The following is a 15,317-nucleotide window of genomic DNA, read 5'->3' on the forward strand; positions in this document are numbered from 1 at the left end:
CTGGATGACTGCGTGCAGCTTGTAGATTACGCACCAATTTAGGCAAAGGACACCGGGCGGACCCCTGGTAAATGTAGTCTCTTATGGCCAATCTTCCAATGATATGCCTACAAATACGTCACAATGCTGCAGACACCTTGGAGAAACAATAGAAAGGGCAGGGTCATTCCCGGCGCATTCACAGCCATATAAGGAGACAATGGAAAACAGAGCCTCAAAAATTCTGCCCATTTCCTGGTTGAAGTTTCATCTTGGTTTCGCCTGTAGCATGAGTTCTGTGGCACTCACAGATAATATCTTTGCAGTTTTGGAAACGTTAGAGTGTTTTCTTTCCAAAGCTGCCAATTATATGCATAGTCGAGCATCTTTTCGTGACAAAATATTGCGCTTAAAACGGGCACGTTTTTTTTATAAAAGAGCGCCCCCTATATCCAAGAAGTTAAGGAGCCTTTTGCCAGGTCTCTGACCTCCCTATAGGCTGTGTCATCGTAGTCGGTGATCAGGCCTACCTCCGTTGTGTCATCAGCAAACTTAATGATGTTATTGGAGTCGTGCTTGGCCGCGCAGTCTTGGGTGAACAGGGAGTACAGGAAGGGACTAAGCACGCACCCCTAAAGGACACCCGTGTTGAGGGAAAAAAATAGCACAAGCAATGTGTATAACCTAGAAGTACCCACCCAACTGCCCATCTAAGTACTATTTATCTCCAAACACCACATTTTGCTTCCAGTGTGCTTCCGTCCAGATGTTGAGGTTTAAACCATCCAGCTGCTGTGGAATGAGTACAGTGCTGCAGCATTTCCCAAAAGGCAGCACAGCGCGAGGCTGAGTGTGCGGTGACGTGACGCAGCGTGTTTAGGGCCAAGTTTGAGATTAGGCTGAAGCTGACTGACTGACACGGACCGGGTCATGTCTTTTCATTAAGAGGGGTGGATGGGATAGATATAATAGCTCTTTGTGCTGTGCTGTGCTGTACTCTCAGGGTTATGCTGATAGAGCTGACTACAGTAATCTGCCTGACTGCCAGGGGACATAATGAGATGATTCCCTGTCTTGAACTTGGGCCTGATTTAGAGACACAAGTCACACGCTCCCTCTGCTCTCTCTGCAACACTGATGACTAAAGAGTTCTTAGAAATAGTTAACTCACTACACCCAGATGTGACGGCAGGATAAACCAGATGTCATGAAATGTTCACATTTTGGTTGCAGACTCAATTTAATAAGATGTAAATATATAAATTAATAAAACACTTTGGTTTAAAAAGAAATACATCTTAAGACATGCATCAAGACATTAATGATCTTATTTATGTATGACAACATAAAGTTAGAGTTAAAATTCACTTTGCTCTTTGCAGCTTAGATGAGAATGCTGGTTCTGGTAATCTGTCATGTGTGTGTGACACACACATACACACAGAGTGACACACACATGCACGCACACCACAGAAAGGGGCCATGTTGTGTGGCTGTCCACTCTAATCCCCTTTAACAACAGAATGGTACAGTCCAGTAATCCTCTCTCTGTTGCCGTGGTAGCAGTGAGGGTTTTGGATGGTAGGTAACGTTAAGACTCCAGCCGACTCTCCTACCATACACTTTCCTAGCCGATCACCCGCCTCGCCCCTGCCTTGCCCCTGCTCTGGATAATTGGGGGCCGGGGATAGCCTTGACGTTGCCACAGATCACTGGAGAGGGGTAGGTTGTATTTGGTGGGGGTGTGTGTTGGTGTCTTTATGTCCCAGTAACTCTGTGTTTGTGGTTAACCTTGTAGTATACCCCCTAGGTACTGTAGGACTCTAAGATAGACAGGACAGTTTCAGGAGAAATCATCAGACATATCTAGCACTTTGCAGAATAATCATCCAAAGTGCAATATAGTTAAGTTTTAGGAAATCTAGATATTATATGTCTTTGAAATGGGCAAGTGAAAATGTCATCAGATTACCATAGCCCGCTGCCTGTAGCTTCAGCTTGGCTGCTCTGTTGGCATTACGTGTGCTCTATGTTATTATTGCACATGATGAGTCCCAACTAAGTGGATTTCTTCTGCAGATCTAATATCGCTGTTGCATTTCACTAAAACATCCCACGGCCGAGGCCTACTTGTGGAGCCGCAGTGACGCCTTTCTCCAAAACCTGTTTTGGAACTGTCAGTCAGATATTTCAGATCCCAGATGTGGGAATTTAGGCAGCAGCCAGCAGCATATCGTTCCGTGAATTGAATTAGTGACCGCCAGGCCCGGATTGTGGACAAAGCAGCATTATGATAGCAGTATGGCATCGCTGATGATACTACGTAGCTGTATTAAAACAGAAAACCAAACCAGCAGCCAGGCCAATCCAATCCATTTAAGGTGCTTTTAAAAAGAAGTGATCCAGTTACCTGTTTCAGTAGTCCTCCACAGGGATTACACCAATGTGCTTATTGCATCCAGGCCCAGGGCTGTGCTGACTGAATGGGATGTGACACTGCTGCTGTAAGCATGGACCTGGCCTAGAGTACCTTAACCTAGGGTATAAATCTATGGTATGTTTCGTGTGTACAGTATGTCCATGTACAGTAGCATGGACCAGGCCTTCCATACTCTACCTAATAGTTTGCGTAGGAATAAACATCTATTTTGTGTAAAGAAAGTGTACCCAAACATTCTTCAGCCCAGGTGCTCAACTGAGGGACTTGAAAATCAAGTAAAACATTCTTCACCTCAGGGCACTTCAACGGGTGAATATCAAGGAAAATAAAGAAAAGGCACTGTTTCTGCATAGATCTGATGATTCATTTATGGGACATACAAACAGGACTGTCTGTAGTATATGTGTAGTATTATGCATAGTATATGCTTTATTAGTTACCAATGTTCTTCTGGCGTCCTGGACCAGGGCTGACTGAATGGGTTCTTTTGACACTACTGCAGTAAGCTTTGACCTGGCTTACTGTATGGATGGACTACACCTATAGGATGTGTATGGTGCTTTAGTCAGAATGGAGCTATAGTATGTGTAGGTTGAACAGTGTGTGCTTTAGTAAGCATGGACCTGCCCTACTGTCCCTCAGTATCCATTAAATAAACCTAGTGTAGTGGGCATGTGCTATTGAAAGCTTGAGCCATGCTTTAGGTCGATGCGCTTTAGTATGTTGTAGTCCAAGTATGAATCGGGTCTTGTGTGACGTTTTATAGGCTCTCCGTTTAGCCATGGACCAGGCCTTGTGTTGCATTGTCCATGTCGTATGTGTGTAGGCCTAGTGCACATCATGCTTTAGTAGATATGAACTAGGCTTTTTGTGCAGTTGTTTTATAGTTAATAACCTACAGGTTTGATAACCTCAGGCTATGCCTTGTGCTGTGTCAGGTAAAGTGGTGTATGTGTGGTCCAGAGATGGTTGCCAAGGCCAGGTGTTTGTTGTGTAATCATGGACCACTCCTGTGGCTTCATGTGGCTGGGCACAGAGTTAGGCGGAATTCATGGTTCACAGCCTATTATTACAACTTCACAAGCCTCATCTAATTGGCTCTTATCGAGGCATGGGCGTGATGTCAGAATAGACTGGAGACTAGTATCACAGCCTGTGAACTATGATTGAAGCTTGTGTTTTTTGGGGTAACAAATCCTCAGGAGTGGACGCAACGGTCATGGTGTGGTCATAATGGAAAGACTTCCCACTTGCTTACCACCAAACAATGATCAAATACAACTGAAACGTACTGGACGAGTTTTGTCTAGTGGTAGTGCTGCCGACTCCACGCTAACCGTCAGGTTCGCCACTTTCTGTCCTATGGATCTAGCTGATATGTCGTCTCCTCTCTTTCCTTGCTGTTTAAAGAAGTACAAAATCCGGATAAAAACTAACAAATTAAACAATGTATTACACTAAAAACCAACAAAAATAACATTGCTTCTGCCACATGCCCTGCAGAAGTACTTTTCTTAACCTGCCACTGTGGCAAGCCGTTACAGATGAGTAGATGCTAAGTAGTTACTGTAATTGAAAAGAAGCCAGCCATACCCATAATTGACTAAAAAGTTACATTGCATAATGTTGCACAACGATTCCATGAACAATGTGCATGTTCTGACATTTTGAGTGATTGGTTTAGTGGAGTGGATTGAGAGCTTCAACTCTCTGCCATCCAGGACCTCTATACCAGGCAGTGTCAGAGGAAGGCCCTAAAAATGGTCAAAGACTCCAGCCACCTAAATCAAATGGCCACCCTGACAATTAACATTGACCTCCTTTATAATTATAAAAACAATGTAATTTTTTCCCCCACTGACTCTCTTGCACTGGCTCTATGCACACTCACTAGACTGTACCCACACACTCACACATACTACACTAACATACACATACTACACTAACATACACATACTACGCTCACACTCACAAAAAACACGTATATTGACGCCACGCACACACACTCGCAAATAGACCCACTTTCACACACGATACTGTTGTTCTGTTTATTATCTATCCTGATTGCCTAGTCACTTTTACCCCTACCTACAGTTGAAGTCGAAAGTTTACATACACCTTAGCCAAATACATTTAAACCTCAGTTAAACTTTTTCACAATTCCTGACATTTAATCCTTGTAAGAATTCCCTGTCTTTGGTCAGTTAGGATCACCACTTTATTTCAAGAATGTGAAATGTCAGAATAATAGTTGAGAGTGATTTATTTCCTTCATCACATTCCCAGTGGGTCAGAAGTTTACATACACTCAATTAGTATTTGGATTCAATATCAGCATGGGACTTGTCTGTTTACACACAGAAACAGCACTATACGGGTTAAACACAGCAAGTCATAACACTGCCTGTTGGCTGACAAGTTACTACAGTTTAGTGACAAAATCGCATCCATGGGTGGACCTGGGAGGGCATAGGCCCACCCACTGGGGAGCCAGGCCCAGCCAATCAGAATGTTTTTCCCCACAAAAGGGCTTTATTACAGACAGAAATACTACTCAGTTTCATCAGCTGTCTGGGTGGCTGGTCTCAGACGATCCCGCAGGTAAAGAAGCCGGATGTGGAGGTCTTGGGCTGGCATGGTTACACGAGGTCTGGGGTCTATTCCACTCCTGAGGCCAGTTGGACGTACTGCCAAATTCTCTAAAACGACACTAGCCTAGGCTTATGGTAGAGAAAATGGCAATTCTCTGACAACAGCTCTGGTGAACATTCCTGCAGTCAGCATGCCACTTGAACGCTACCTCAAAACATCTTTGGCATTGGATTGTGTGACAAAACTGCACATTTTAGAGTGGCCTTTTTTTGGGGTCCCAAATACAAGGTTTCTTGATATGCCACACCTGTCAGGTGGATGGATTATCTTGGAAAAGGAAAAAATGCTTACTAACAAGGATGTAAACTAATTTCTACATTTTATTTATTTGTAGAAATATGCTTTTTGTGCATATGGAAAGTTTCTGGCATGTTGTATTTCAGCTAATGAAACATGGGAGCAACACTTTACGTGTTTGCGTTTATATTTTTGTTCTGTATATATCACATAGCTCACACTCAACACATTAGGCATTATGCAACATCGTCTCTCTCTGTGTCTTCCCCTCAAATACTATCTGACCTGCATGCCACACTGCCTGAACTCTGATAATCTGTGGCTCTGATCTCTGAACCTCAGCATTGTGGGCAAACACTCAAATTCCCTCCTTATACATGCCTATCTGAGCTCAGGGGACCGACCGCTTTCACTCCCTCACTTCCCTAGAACAATGGACTGGGCTTAAGTGTAATGACAGTCGGACAGTATTCCATTCTACGGTTCTATTTTAGGTATTCTATTCCACTCCTGATGTTTCATGAATATTCTTTTGTTGCTCATAGTAACCTTAATAATGATAATAGTAATAATAATATAGTTATTTTCCTTGGCTCGTGTTCTATATTGTAAGAGTGTGAGTGCTCATGTGTGCAAGTATATTATGTGGTCTCAAAATGGCTAGCAAAACTGAGCGGTCTCTTCATAGAGATATAAGCACTTCATAGAGATATAAGCACTTGATATAAGTCACTTCAGTGAGTTTTCTCTTCACATGGCGCTGGCTGGTCCTTACTTTGATCCTGTTACTCGGTCATAGCCTTGTCTGCACTAGCCTAGTTCTACAGGATTAGATAAGTAGGTGTGGCTCTAAAATTAGAGACCTGATTCCTGACTCTTAACCCGCTGAAGCTAGGGTGACAAGGAGAAGACACTAATGTCATCCAGATCCAGAGCCACTTCCCCACACTTAGTTCCCCTCCCTAGCCACAGCTGTTATTTTTCTATTAACAAATTAACAACAGACTTTCAGCATGCCTATAGAGAAGGGCATTCTACTTGTATTGCACTGACACAAACGACTCTATGATTAGCTGAAAGAAATTGATAATAAGAAGATGGTGGGAGCTGTACTCTTAGATTTCAGTGCAGCCTTTGATATTATACACCATAATCTGTGTCATGGAAATTCTACACAGGGACATGCGAAGTAAATCTTAAGGGTCATTGTTTATTAATAGTTAACTGGAGAGGTTCCAACAAACTTGATGCACCATATTACACGTCTGTCAGGAGCTCTAACGGGGCAGTCCCGCTAGATATCTTATATACTGCTTACAGACACGTTACCTACACATGATTTAACTTATTCATCATTCATAATTAATTAATCATTAATGTTTGGTTCATGCAAAATATTAAAGTACAAAATCAATCCAACACAAACTGACATTAACTTCTTATGGCTGCAATCACTTTAACGGGAGCGATATGACAACAGCCAGTCAAAGAGCGCCATTTTCAAAACATCAAATCTCATAATTAACATTCCTAAAACATACATGTATCTCATACCATTTTAAAGCTATTCTCATTGTTAATCCCACCACAGTGTCCAATTTCAAATATGCTGTACAGCAAAAGCACCACAAACGATTATGTTAGGTCACCACATAGCCACAGAAAAACACAGCCATTTTTTTCCAGCCAAAGAGAGGAGTTTCAAAAAGCACAAATAGAGAGAAAATGAATCACTAACCTTTGATCTTCATCAGATGACACTAATAGGCCTTCATGTTAGACAATAAATTCATGTTTTGTTTGATAAAGTTCATATTTATCCAAATATGAGTTTACATTGGCGCGTTACATTCACTAGTTCCAAAAACATCCAGTGATTTTGCATAGCCACGTCATTCAACAGAAATACTCATCATAAATGTAGATAATACAAGTTATACACATGGAATTATAGATATACTTCTCCTTAATGCAAGCGCTGTGTCTGATTTTTTTATTTTTTATTACGGAATAAGCCAGCCATGCAATAATCTGAGACGGCGCTCAGAAAATGTTGTCACAATAGCCGCCATGTTGACGTCAACATAAACAAGAAATTACATGATAAATATTCCCTTACCTTTGATGATCTACATCAGAAAGCACTCTAGGAATCCCAGGTCCACAATAAATGTTTAGTTTTGTTCGAAAATGTCCGTTATTTATGTCCAAATACCTTCTTTTGTTAGCGTGTTTGGTATACATATCCAAACGCTCATTCTGGTCAGCGTGACATCAGACAAAAACTTCAAAAAGTTATATTACAGGTCGAAGAAACATTTCAAACTAAGTACAGAATCAATCATTAGGATGTTTTTAACATATAGCTTCAACAAAGTTCCAACCGGAGTATTCCTTCTTGTCTTCATGAGCAATGGAACACAAGTGAATACCATGAGGAATAAGCATGATCAGAAAATGGCTGCTTGATAGACACCTGATGCATTCTGCTATCATTCACTCCCACAACACCATAGAAGTCTCATTACAATTTCTATTGATGGTTGACATCTAGTGGAACCCCTAGGCAGTGCAACATCATTAATATCTCAAGGGGATTTCATTGGGGACTCTGGTGTATACATACAAAGCTCAGATTTCTCACTTCCTGTTTTAATTTCTCCTTAGGATTTTGCCTGCCATATGAGTTCTGTTATACTCACAGACATCATTCAAACAGTTTTAGAAACTTTAAAGTGTTTTCAATCAATACTAATAATACTATGCATATATTAGCAACTGAGACTGAGGAGCAGGCCGTTTACTTTGGGCAACTTATTCATCCAAGCTACTCAATACTGTTAACAAACAGAAACAATACAACACAAAAACAGCATTCTTAATACCACAACTGACTAAACAAGTCCTACAGGCTCTAGTTTTGTCATATCTTGACTACTGCCCGGCAATATGGTCAGGTGCTGCAAAGAAAGACATTAAAAAAGCTACAGCTGGCTAACAACAGAACAGAACATATTGCCCTAAAAATGTTCCAAGACAGCTAATGTCAACAAAATGCATGTTGACCTTTCATGGCTCAAAGTAGAGTAGAGATGGTCTGCCTTCACTTCTTCTTTTTGTTAGAAATATGAATGTGTTAACTCAACTGTCTATTCAGTCAACTAACTTTGACTGACTAGCTCTGACAAACATTCATATTCCACAAGGCATGCAACTAAAGGTCTCCTCATTGTCCCTAAAGCCAAAATGAATTCAAGGCAACGCACAGTAATATATAGAGCCATGATGGCATGGAACTCCTTGCCATCTCAAATCACTCTAGCAAGCAGCAAAAGTAGCTTTTAAAAAATGAATAAATCCTCACATCACAGCACAACGCGTCTAACCTAAATAGCGATAGTATCTCCCTCTCGAGCACATCTGGTGTTTGGGTTCGAGGTAAAGATAAGATGTGCCCTTGGCATCAGGATATCAGGGCTTTTGAGCAGAGAAAGCAATTGTAAGCAAAGCCTCAGTAGAGTAAGAACATACTGCTCCTGATGATATGATAGTCTGGTCAGCTTACTGATGTTCGTTTTATTGATGTGTATAAAAGTCTATTCTTATTTTTTTGTGTGACTGGTGGGGGCTGCTGGGTGTGTGGTGAGGGGAATGGGAAATGGAAATGGGAAACAACTCCATAAGACAACTGTAGGAAACTCGATATCAAGGGGACCTCGTTCATTTTATGAATTTGTCCAAAGGCCACGCACTATACCTCAGTTAAATCTTTATGGGCGGTAGACTGTAACACGGCAAATGTTTGGTTAAGTTCATATCTATGCACTAGACCGGGCAAAGGACGTAAGTGAAGCCCTTCTGACTTTAAGTGTATTGAACGGAGTGGAGTGATGGAGCTCTAAAAAGTCCACGTATGGACTGCTAAGGCATAAAATTATAAAAGTGTGTATTCTTATTTTAAATGTATGTAGTTCTGTACCTGTCTATTCATTCTATGTATTGTAATTTGTTTGCTACATATGATTTATGTTGTTTTGTACCTGTCTATTCGTGTTTTGTATTATGTCATTTTATGTAGTTCTGTCCTTCAGCTGTAATTGTCTATTCATGGTATGTATTATGTCATGTGTTCTATTTTTTGTGGAACCCAGGAAGAGTACCTGCAGCTTTGGCTGTAGCTAACATGGATCCTAATAGAATACTAATACATCAGCGCCTGTATTTATAAAGCGTCTCAGATTAGGAGTGCTGATACATCGTCAGTTTTCCCTTCTCATAATGAATATGAGGGGATGTCCGATACTCGATCAGCACTGCTTAGTTGATACGGGTTCAGAAGTACTCTCTTTCTCCTAACTCTAAGAATCGCCTAACTCTGAGCAGTGTATTATAATCGTAAAGGAATATCCATTAAAGGAGAGGAGGGACTCTCCTTTCTAAAGAATAATTTTAAGAGTTACATCCAGTCTGCTAGTATTGGTATGTGAGTCACGGTTCAGGCTGGAGGGATTCCCTGTGGATTAGATGACTGTGTAGAGGAGTCCGAGGAGTCAGGCCACTGGGAAGGAAGTAAGGCTGGAGGATAGCTGTTTTATAATCCCTGTCTATCTGTCATTTGGTTGGTGCTGGGAGTCAGGTTTATTATACACAACCTTGAGGTTATTACACATTTGTGTTCTGCTATTATTCTGCTATGTTCTCTTTTAGTCACTTTGTTTGACACGGCTCTCTACACAGGGGGAATGATGCTCACATCTAATTCACTGAAACGCTTTTCAATCAAGCCGTTAGCCAAAGAAAATTGTTTAGTCATGGTTTCCTTAGATTTGAATGATGGGCTTTGCACATCTGTCGGTCTGGGTATTATTATGTCTTGCCAGTGTGCAACCTCTGATTACTGTGCTTCATTACCAGACCTGGGTTCAAATACATTCAATATCTGGTATAAAAATAATCTGTGTATATGAGTTTTTCAAATACTTTGCAAGTGTATTTCCAAATACATTCACATATAATTTTAAATGAAATTATTTGAATCTATGTGAAAGTAATTGAGATATTTGAACTCCAGGTCTGTTCATTACGTTGGATTATGTAATACTCAAGGTGTCAAGGTTTGCCCTTGCCTTACTCAATTCTTTAGCTTCTTTAATCTGTATCAAGTGAGGTTTAATTATTATGTGCACGGATGCGCTTCACATTGCTACAACGTGGAAACTACGGAACCAAAACAACGGAGAAGTTTAGCCTCGCGCTTCAACGCTCTTAGTAGTTGCGAAAATTGTCCCGTTATGTGTTTACTTTGTGCATGCAACGTCATCTTGCAGAGTCTGCCTTTTAGGCATAATTGTGAACTTTCTGGTTTGTGCCCTTGGCAGGTTGCAGCAGAGACCCCGTGTGTGGCGTTAGATGAGGCTCCATCCAGGTGTGAGGAGACTCCCAGAGAGAAGGAGGAGTCAGGGTCGCGAGTGACCCCACCCTCACTGGGCCTCTGCCCCGCCCCCACCCCTAGCCTCTCCCACCAGGAGGAGCACACAGAGGAGCAGCGACTACAGTTGCTGGTGAGATCAAATACATCAATGCCACAAATGCACACACACTCACACACATGATTGACCCACTCACCTCGTACAATATACAACCCTGTCATGGCTAGCTATACTGACACATACACACATGCACATACCTCTTGTTGGAGACTGGACTGATATTATGAGTGGGATATGATGTAAGGTTTGCTTGTCGTCTGGAGGATGGCTCACAGACAAGTAATCGTTAGAACAAATCAGGCCACAGGTCTTCGCTTTTTAATAATCAATATTGTCGTGCTGCAGCTGTTGCATCCAGTCAGTCAATTAGCCACTGAGTCCCCCCACACAGCACACATAACAGTCCTTGTGCAGTCATCATAATGCTTGGTTATTCTGTTGTGTCTGGCGATGGATGTTGAAATAAGCCGATTTTATTTTATTATTTTCCATTTCGCTACTGGGGGTGGGGGGGGCCTGCATGACTGTGCATGTAAGCTGCATTTAGAGTAATTAAAGAATGCTAAGCTTGTTAATACCTCGTTGTTATCATGTCAGAGGTCAATATGGAAATCAAGAGCTTATATTTTATTGTGCAGCCAAAACAGATTGATCGTGATTTGTGCAGACACTTTTTTTTGTCAAACGCAAAAATGATATGTTAATATGCTTTGACATCTGATATACACGACAGGGTATCATAGACATGGTACTGTAGCCGGGCAGGCTCACAGAACAGTGTGCATGTGCATGATAGTCTTACTGTCTGACGCCAAATAGGCCTGTGTCACGTTTAGGAATAGGCAGCCAAAAAAGCTCCTATTTCGAACACCATGTTCAGATTTCAACGGGGCGAATAGGGTCCGATATGGATGTTTCTGACGCTCGCAGGTCGTGTAGTCGCTGTAACGTGACATGCTCTGGCTTCCTTTTCAGGAACAGGAGCTGAGTAAGAAGAGAAAAGAATGTGAAAACCTTGAGCATGAAGTAAGGAAGAGACAGAAGAAATGTCTAGATTTGGTAAGAAATCCCCAGGGGCCATCCACTCGTGTGTTTGTTAACTACTGTAATCTCAGCGTGCTACTACCAGTGGACCAGGTGTTATGACCAGCGGTAACTGGTGAAGTGAGAACATCCCACTGGAATGGAATGAATGGAACCGTATCAACCACATGAAACACAAGGTTCCAATAACTCCATTCCAGCCATTACATTACACCCATCCTGAAACAAAAGTGACACCAGCCTCCACTGATTTACAGCACTAATACGGCTATGCTACAGTATAGTGACTATACTCTCTGTTGACTGGGACTGATGAGAAATCATGGCTTCATCCCTGGCTGTTGAATCTGAGTCTTGTCTTCTTGTTGTCGTTTGTGCTCTGACAGGAGAGCCTGCTTGAGGATGAGCGGGGCAAAAATGAACAACTAGAGGAGGAGGCGGATCTCCTCAGGAGGAAGGCACAGCCGCTCGACCAGGTCAGTCTTCATTCTATTCTATTGAGGGCCTCTTAGGCTTACGGTTGTTTTAGATGACAGAATAAATCTCTACATTATGGTTCAAATTGGGAACCCTCAGCAGGCTTTTCTGTCGTGAACCTTCAGTAGACCAGAAGGAAGGGCTTCTGTTTCTATGTTGGAATGGGACAGTATTTGTTTTGTGTCTGTCCTTCTCCTGCTAGTCATTAGGAATGTCAGAACTCTCTCTATCCCCATCTCTCTCTCTCCCCATCCCTCTCTCTCAGGCCCGGGTTGAGAATGAGGAGCTGAGGGAAGACCTCTCTGAAGTGACCGCTCAACGTGATTCAGTTCTCGAGGAGAACCAGAGACTCCGTGCCAAACTGGAGAACCTAGAGCAGGTCCTAAAGGTACAGGCTCACCTCCAGTCTTCTGTTGCAATACTTCCAAGTTTCACTATTTCAGAACAAATGTGAAGAATCTGGACATCCCTGGGGCCAGGTCCACTTTGACTACAAACATAGTAGTGTTAGCATTTATTAGTAGTGTTGCCAGTATGCATTTATTAGTAGTGTTGCCAGTATGCATTTATTAGTAGTGTTGCCAGTATGCATTTACTAGTAGTGTTGCCAGTATGCATTTACTAGTAGTGTTGCCAGTATGCATTTACTAGTAGTGTTGCCAGTATGCATTTACTAGTAGTGTTGCCAGTATGCATTTACTAGTAGTGTTGCCAGTATGCATTTACTAGTAGTGTTGCCAGTATGCATTTACTAGTAGTGTTGCCAGTATGCATTTACTAGTAGTGTTGCCAGTATGAATTTACTAGTAGTGTTGCCAGTATGAATTTACTAGTAGTGTTGCCAGTATGAATTTACTAGTAGTGTTGCCAGTATGCATTTACTAGTAGTGTTGCCAGTATGCATTTACTAGTAGCGTTGCCATTTGAATTTGTCTGGGAATTTGCCTCATGGAAGCCGAGAGTAGAGACTATAGAGTAATTATGTAAGTGTTGTTTGACTACATGAGATACGTGTCTCCTTTGATTGCTTGCAGCATATGCGAGAGGTCGCCGAGCGAAGGCAGCAGCTGGAACTAGAACATGAGCAGGCACTGGCTATCCTCAAGTTTAAACAGGATGAGATCAAACGGCTACAGCGGGTGAGCAGCACCATACATGGCCTCTGGTCCTCTGTAGCTCAGTTGGTAGAGCATGGTGCTTATAATGCCAGGACAGTGGGTTCAATTCCCAGGACCTATACGTAAAATGTATGCTTATATAAATGACATATACAGTGCATTCGGAAAGTAATCAGTCCCCTTTTCCACATTTTGTTACGTTACAGCCTTATTATCAAATGGATTATATTGTTTGTTATTTCTCATCATTCTACACACAATACCCCATAATGACAAAGCAAAAAACGGTTTTTAGAATTTTTTACAAATGTATTACAACTATTTTTTTTAAAACCTTATGTACATAAGTATTCAGACCCTTTGCAATTAGTCTTGAAATTAAGCTCAGGTGCATCCGGTTTCCATTGATCATCTTTGAGATGTTTCTACTACTTGATTGGAGTACACCTGTGGTAAATTCAATTGATTGGTTGCAGGGTATTCAGACCCCTTGATTTTTTTAGGTTACAGCATTATTATTTTTATTTTTTTCTCTCATCAGTCTACACACAAAGCAAAAACAGTTTTTTAGAAATGTTTGCTAATGTAAATATCAAATTTACATAAGTACTCAGACCCTTTACTCAATACTTTGTTGAAGCACCTTTAGCGGCGAGTACAGCCTCAAGTCTTCTTGGGTATGACGCTACAAGCTTGGTACAACTGTATTTGGGGACTTTCTCCCATTCTTCTCTGTAGATCCTCTCAAGCTTTGTCAGGTTGGATGGGGAGCGTTGCTGCAGAGCTATTTTCAGGTCTCTCCAGAGATGTTAGATCGGGTTCAAGTCCGGGCTCTGGCTAGGCCACTCAAGAACATTCAGAGACTTGTCCCAAAGCCACTCCTGCATTGTCTTGGCTGTGTGCTTAGGGTCGTTGTCCTGTTCGAAGGTGAACCTTCGCCCCCAGTCTGAGGTCCTGAGCTCTCTGGAGCACGTTTTCATCAAAGATCTCTCTGTACTTTGCTCTGTTAATCTTTCCCTCGATCCTGATCCCGGAAATTCCAAGCGGGCTGTCAGTGCCTTTTACTGAGGAATAGCTTCTGTCTGGTCTGTTCTACCATAAAGGCCTGATTGGTGGAGTGCTGCATAGATGTTTTTTCCTTCTGGAAGGTTCTCCCATCTCCACAGAGGAACTCTAGAGCTCTGTCCGAGTGACCATCGGGTTCTTGGTCACCTCCCTGACCAAGACCATTCTCCCCCGATTGATCAGTTTGGCGGCCAGCTCTAGGAAGAGTCTTCGTGGTTCCAAACTTCTTCCATTTAAGAATGATGGAGGCCACTGTGTTCTTGGGGATCTTCAATGCTGCAGAAATTTTGTGGTACCCTTCCCCAGATCTCGACACAATCCTGGCTCTGAGCTCTACAGCAGTTCTTTCGAACCCCTTGGCTTGGTTTTTGCTCTGACATACACTGTTGACTGTGGGACCTTATATAGACAGGTGTTTGCCTTTCCAAACCATGTCCAATCAATTGAATTTACCACAGGTGGACTCCAATCAAGTTGTAGAAACATCTCAATGATGATCAATGGAAACAGGATGCACCTGAGCGCAGTTTTGAGTCTCATAGCAAAGGGTCTGGATATTAAGGAAAAAGGTATTTCTGTTTTAAGTTTTAATACATTTGCAAACATTTCTAAAACTGTTTTCACTTTGTTATTATGGGTTATTGTGTGTAGATTGCTGAGGATTGCTTTTTATTTAATCAATTTTAGACGTACCGTAACAAAGTAGAAAAAGTCAAGGAGTCTGAATACTTTCCAAATGTACTGTATATAATCACAACTGCCAAGAAACCCTGTTCCCAGCAATCACTCAGCAAAACCCAATCAAACTCAAATAAA

The 15,317-nt window shown here is 41.9% G+C and overlaps 1 protein-coding gene across 10 annotated transcripts in view; it reads left to right on the forward strand.

Moving 5' to 3' along the window:
- Positions 1-15,317, forward strand: part of LOC109893032 (peripheral-type benzodiazepine receptor-associated protein 1) — a 176,905-nt gene that overhangs the window by 110,355 nt on the left and 51,233 nt on the right. For all 10 annotated transcript variants that reach the window (XM_031827006.1, XM_031827005.1, XM_020486026.2 and 7 more), the window contains exons 6-10: positions 10,687-10,869; positions 11,773-11,856; positions 12,228-12,317; positions 12,584-12,706; positions 13,353-13,457. In XM_031827006.1, coding sequence (XP_031682866.1) covers positions 10,687-10,869; positions 11,773-11,856; positions 12,228-12,317; positions 12,584-12,706; positions 13,353-13,457 — 585 coding nt within the window. The remainder of the gene's footprint in view (positions 1-10,686; positions 10,870-11,772; positions 11,857-12,227; positions 12,318-12,583; positions 12,707-13,352; positions 13,458-15,317) is intronic.

The sequence above is a fragment of the Oncorhynchus kisutch genome, linkage group LG6 (genome assembly GCF_002021735.2).
Source record: "Oncorhynchus kisutch isolate 150728-3 linkage group LG6, Okis_V2, whole genome shotgun sequence".
Classification (NCBI taxonomy): Eukaryota; Metazoa; Chordata; class Actinopteri; order Salmoniformes; family Salmonidae; genus Oncorhynchus; species Oncorhynchus kisutch.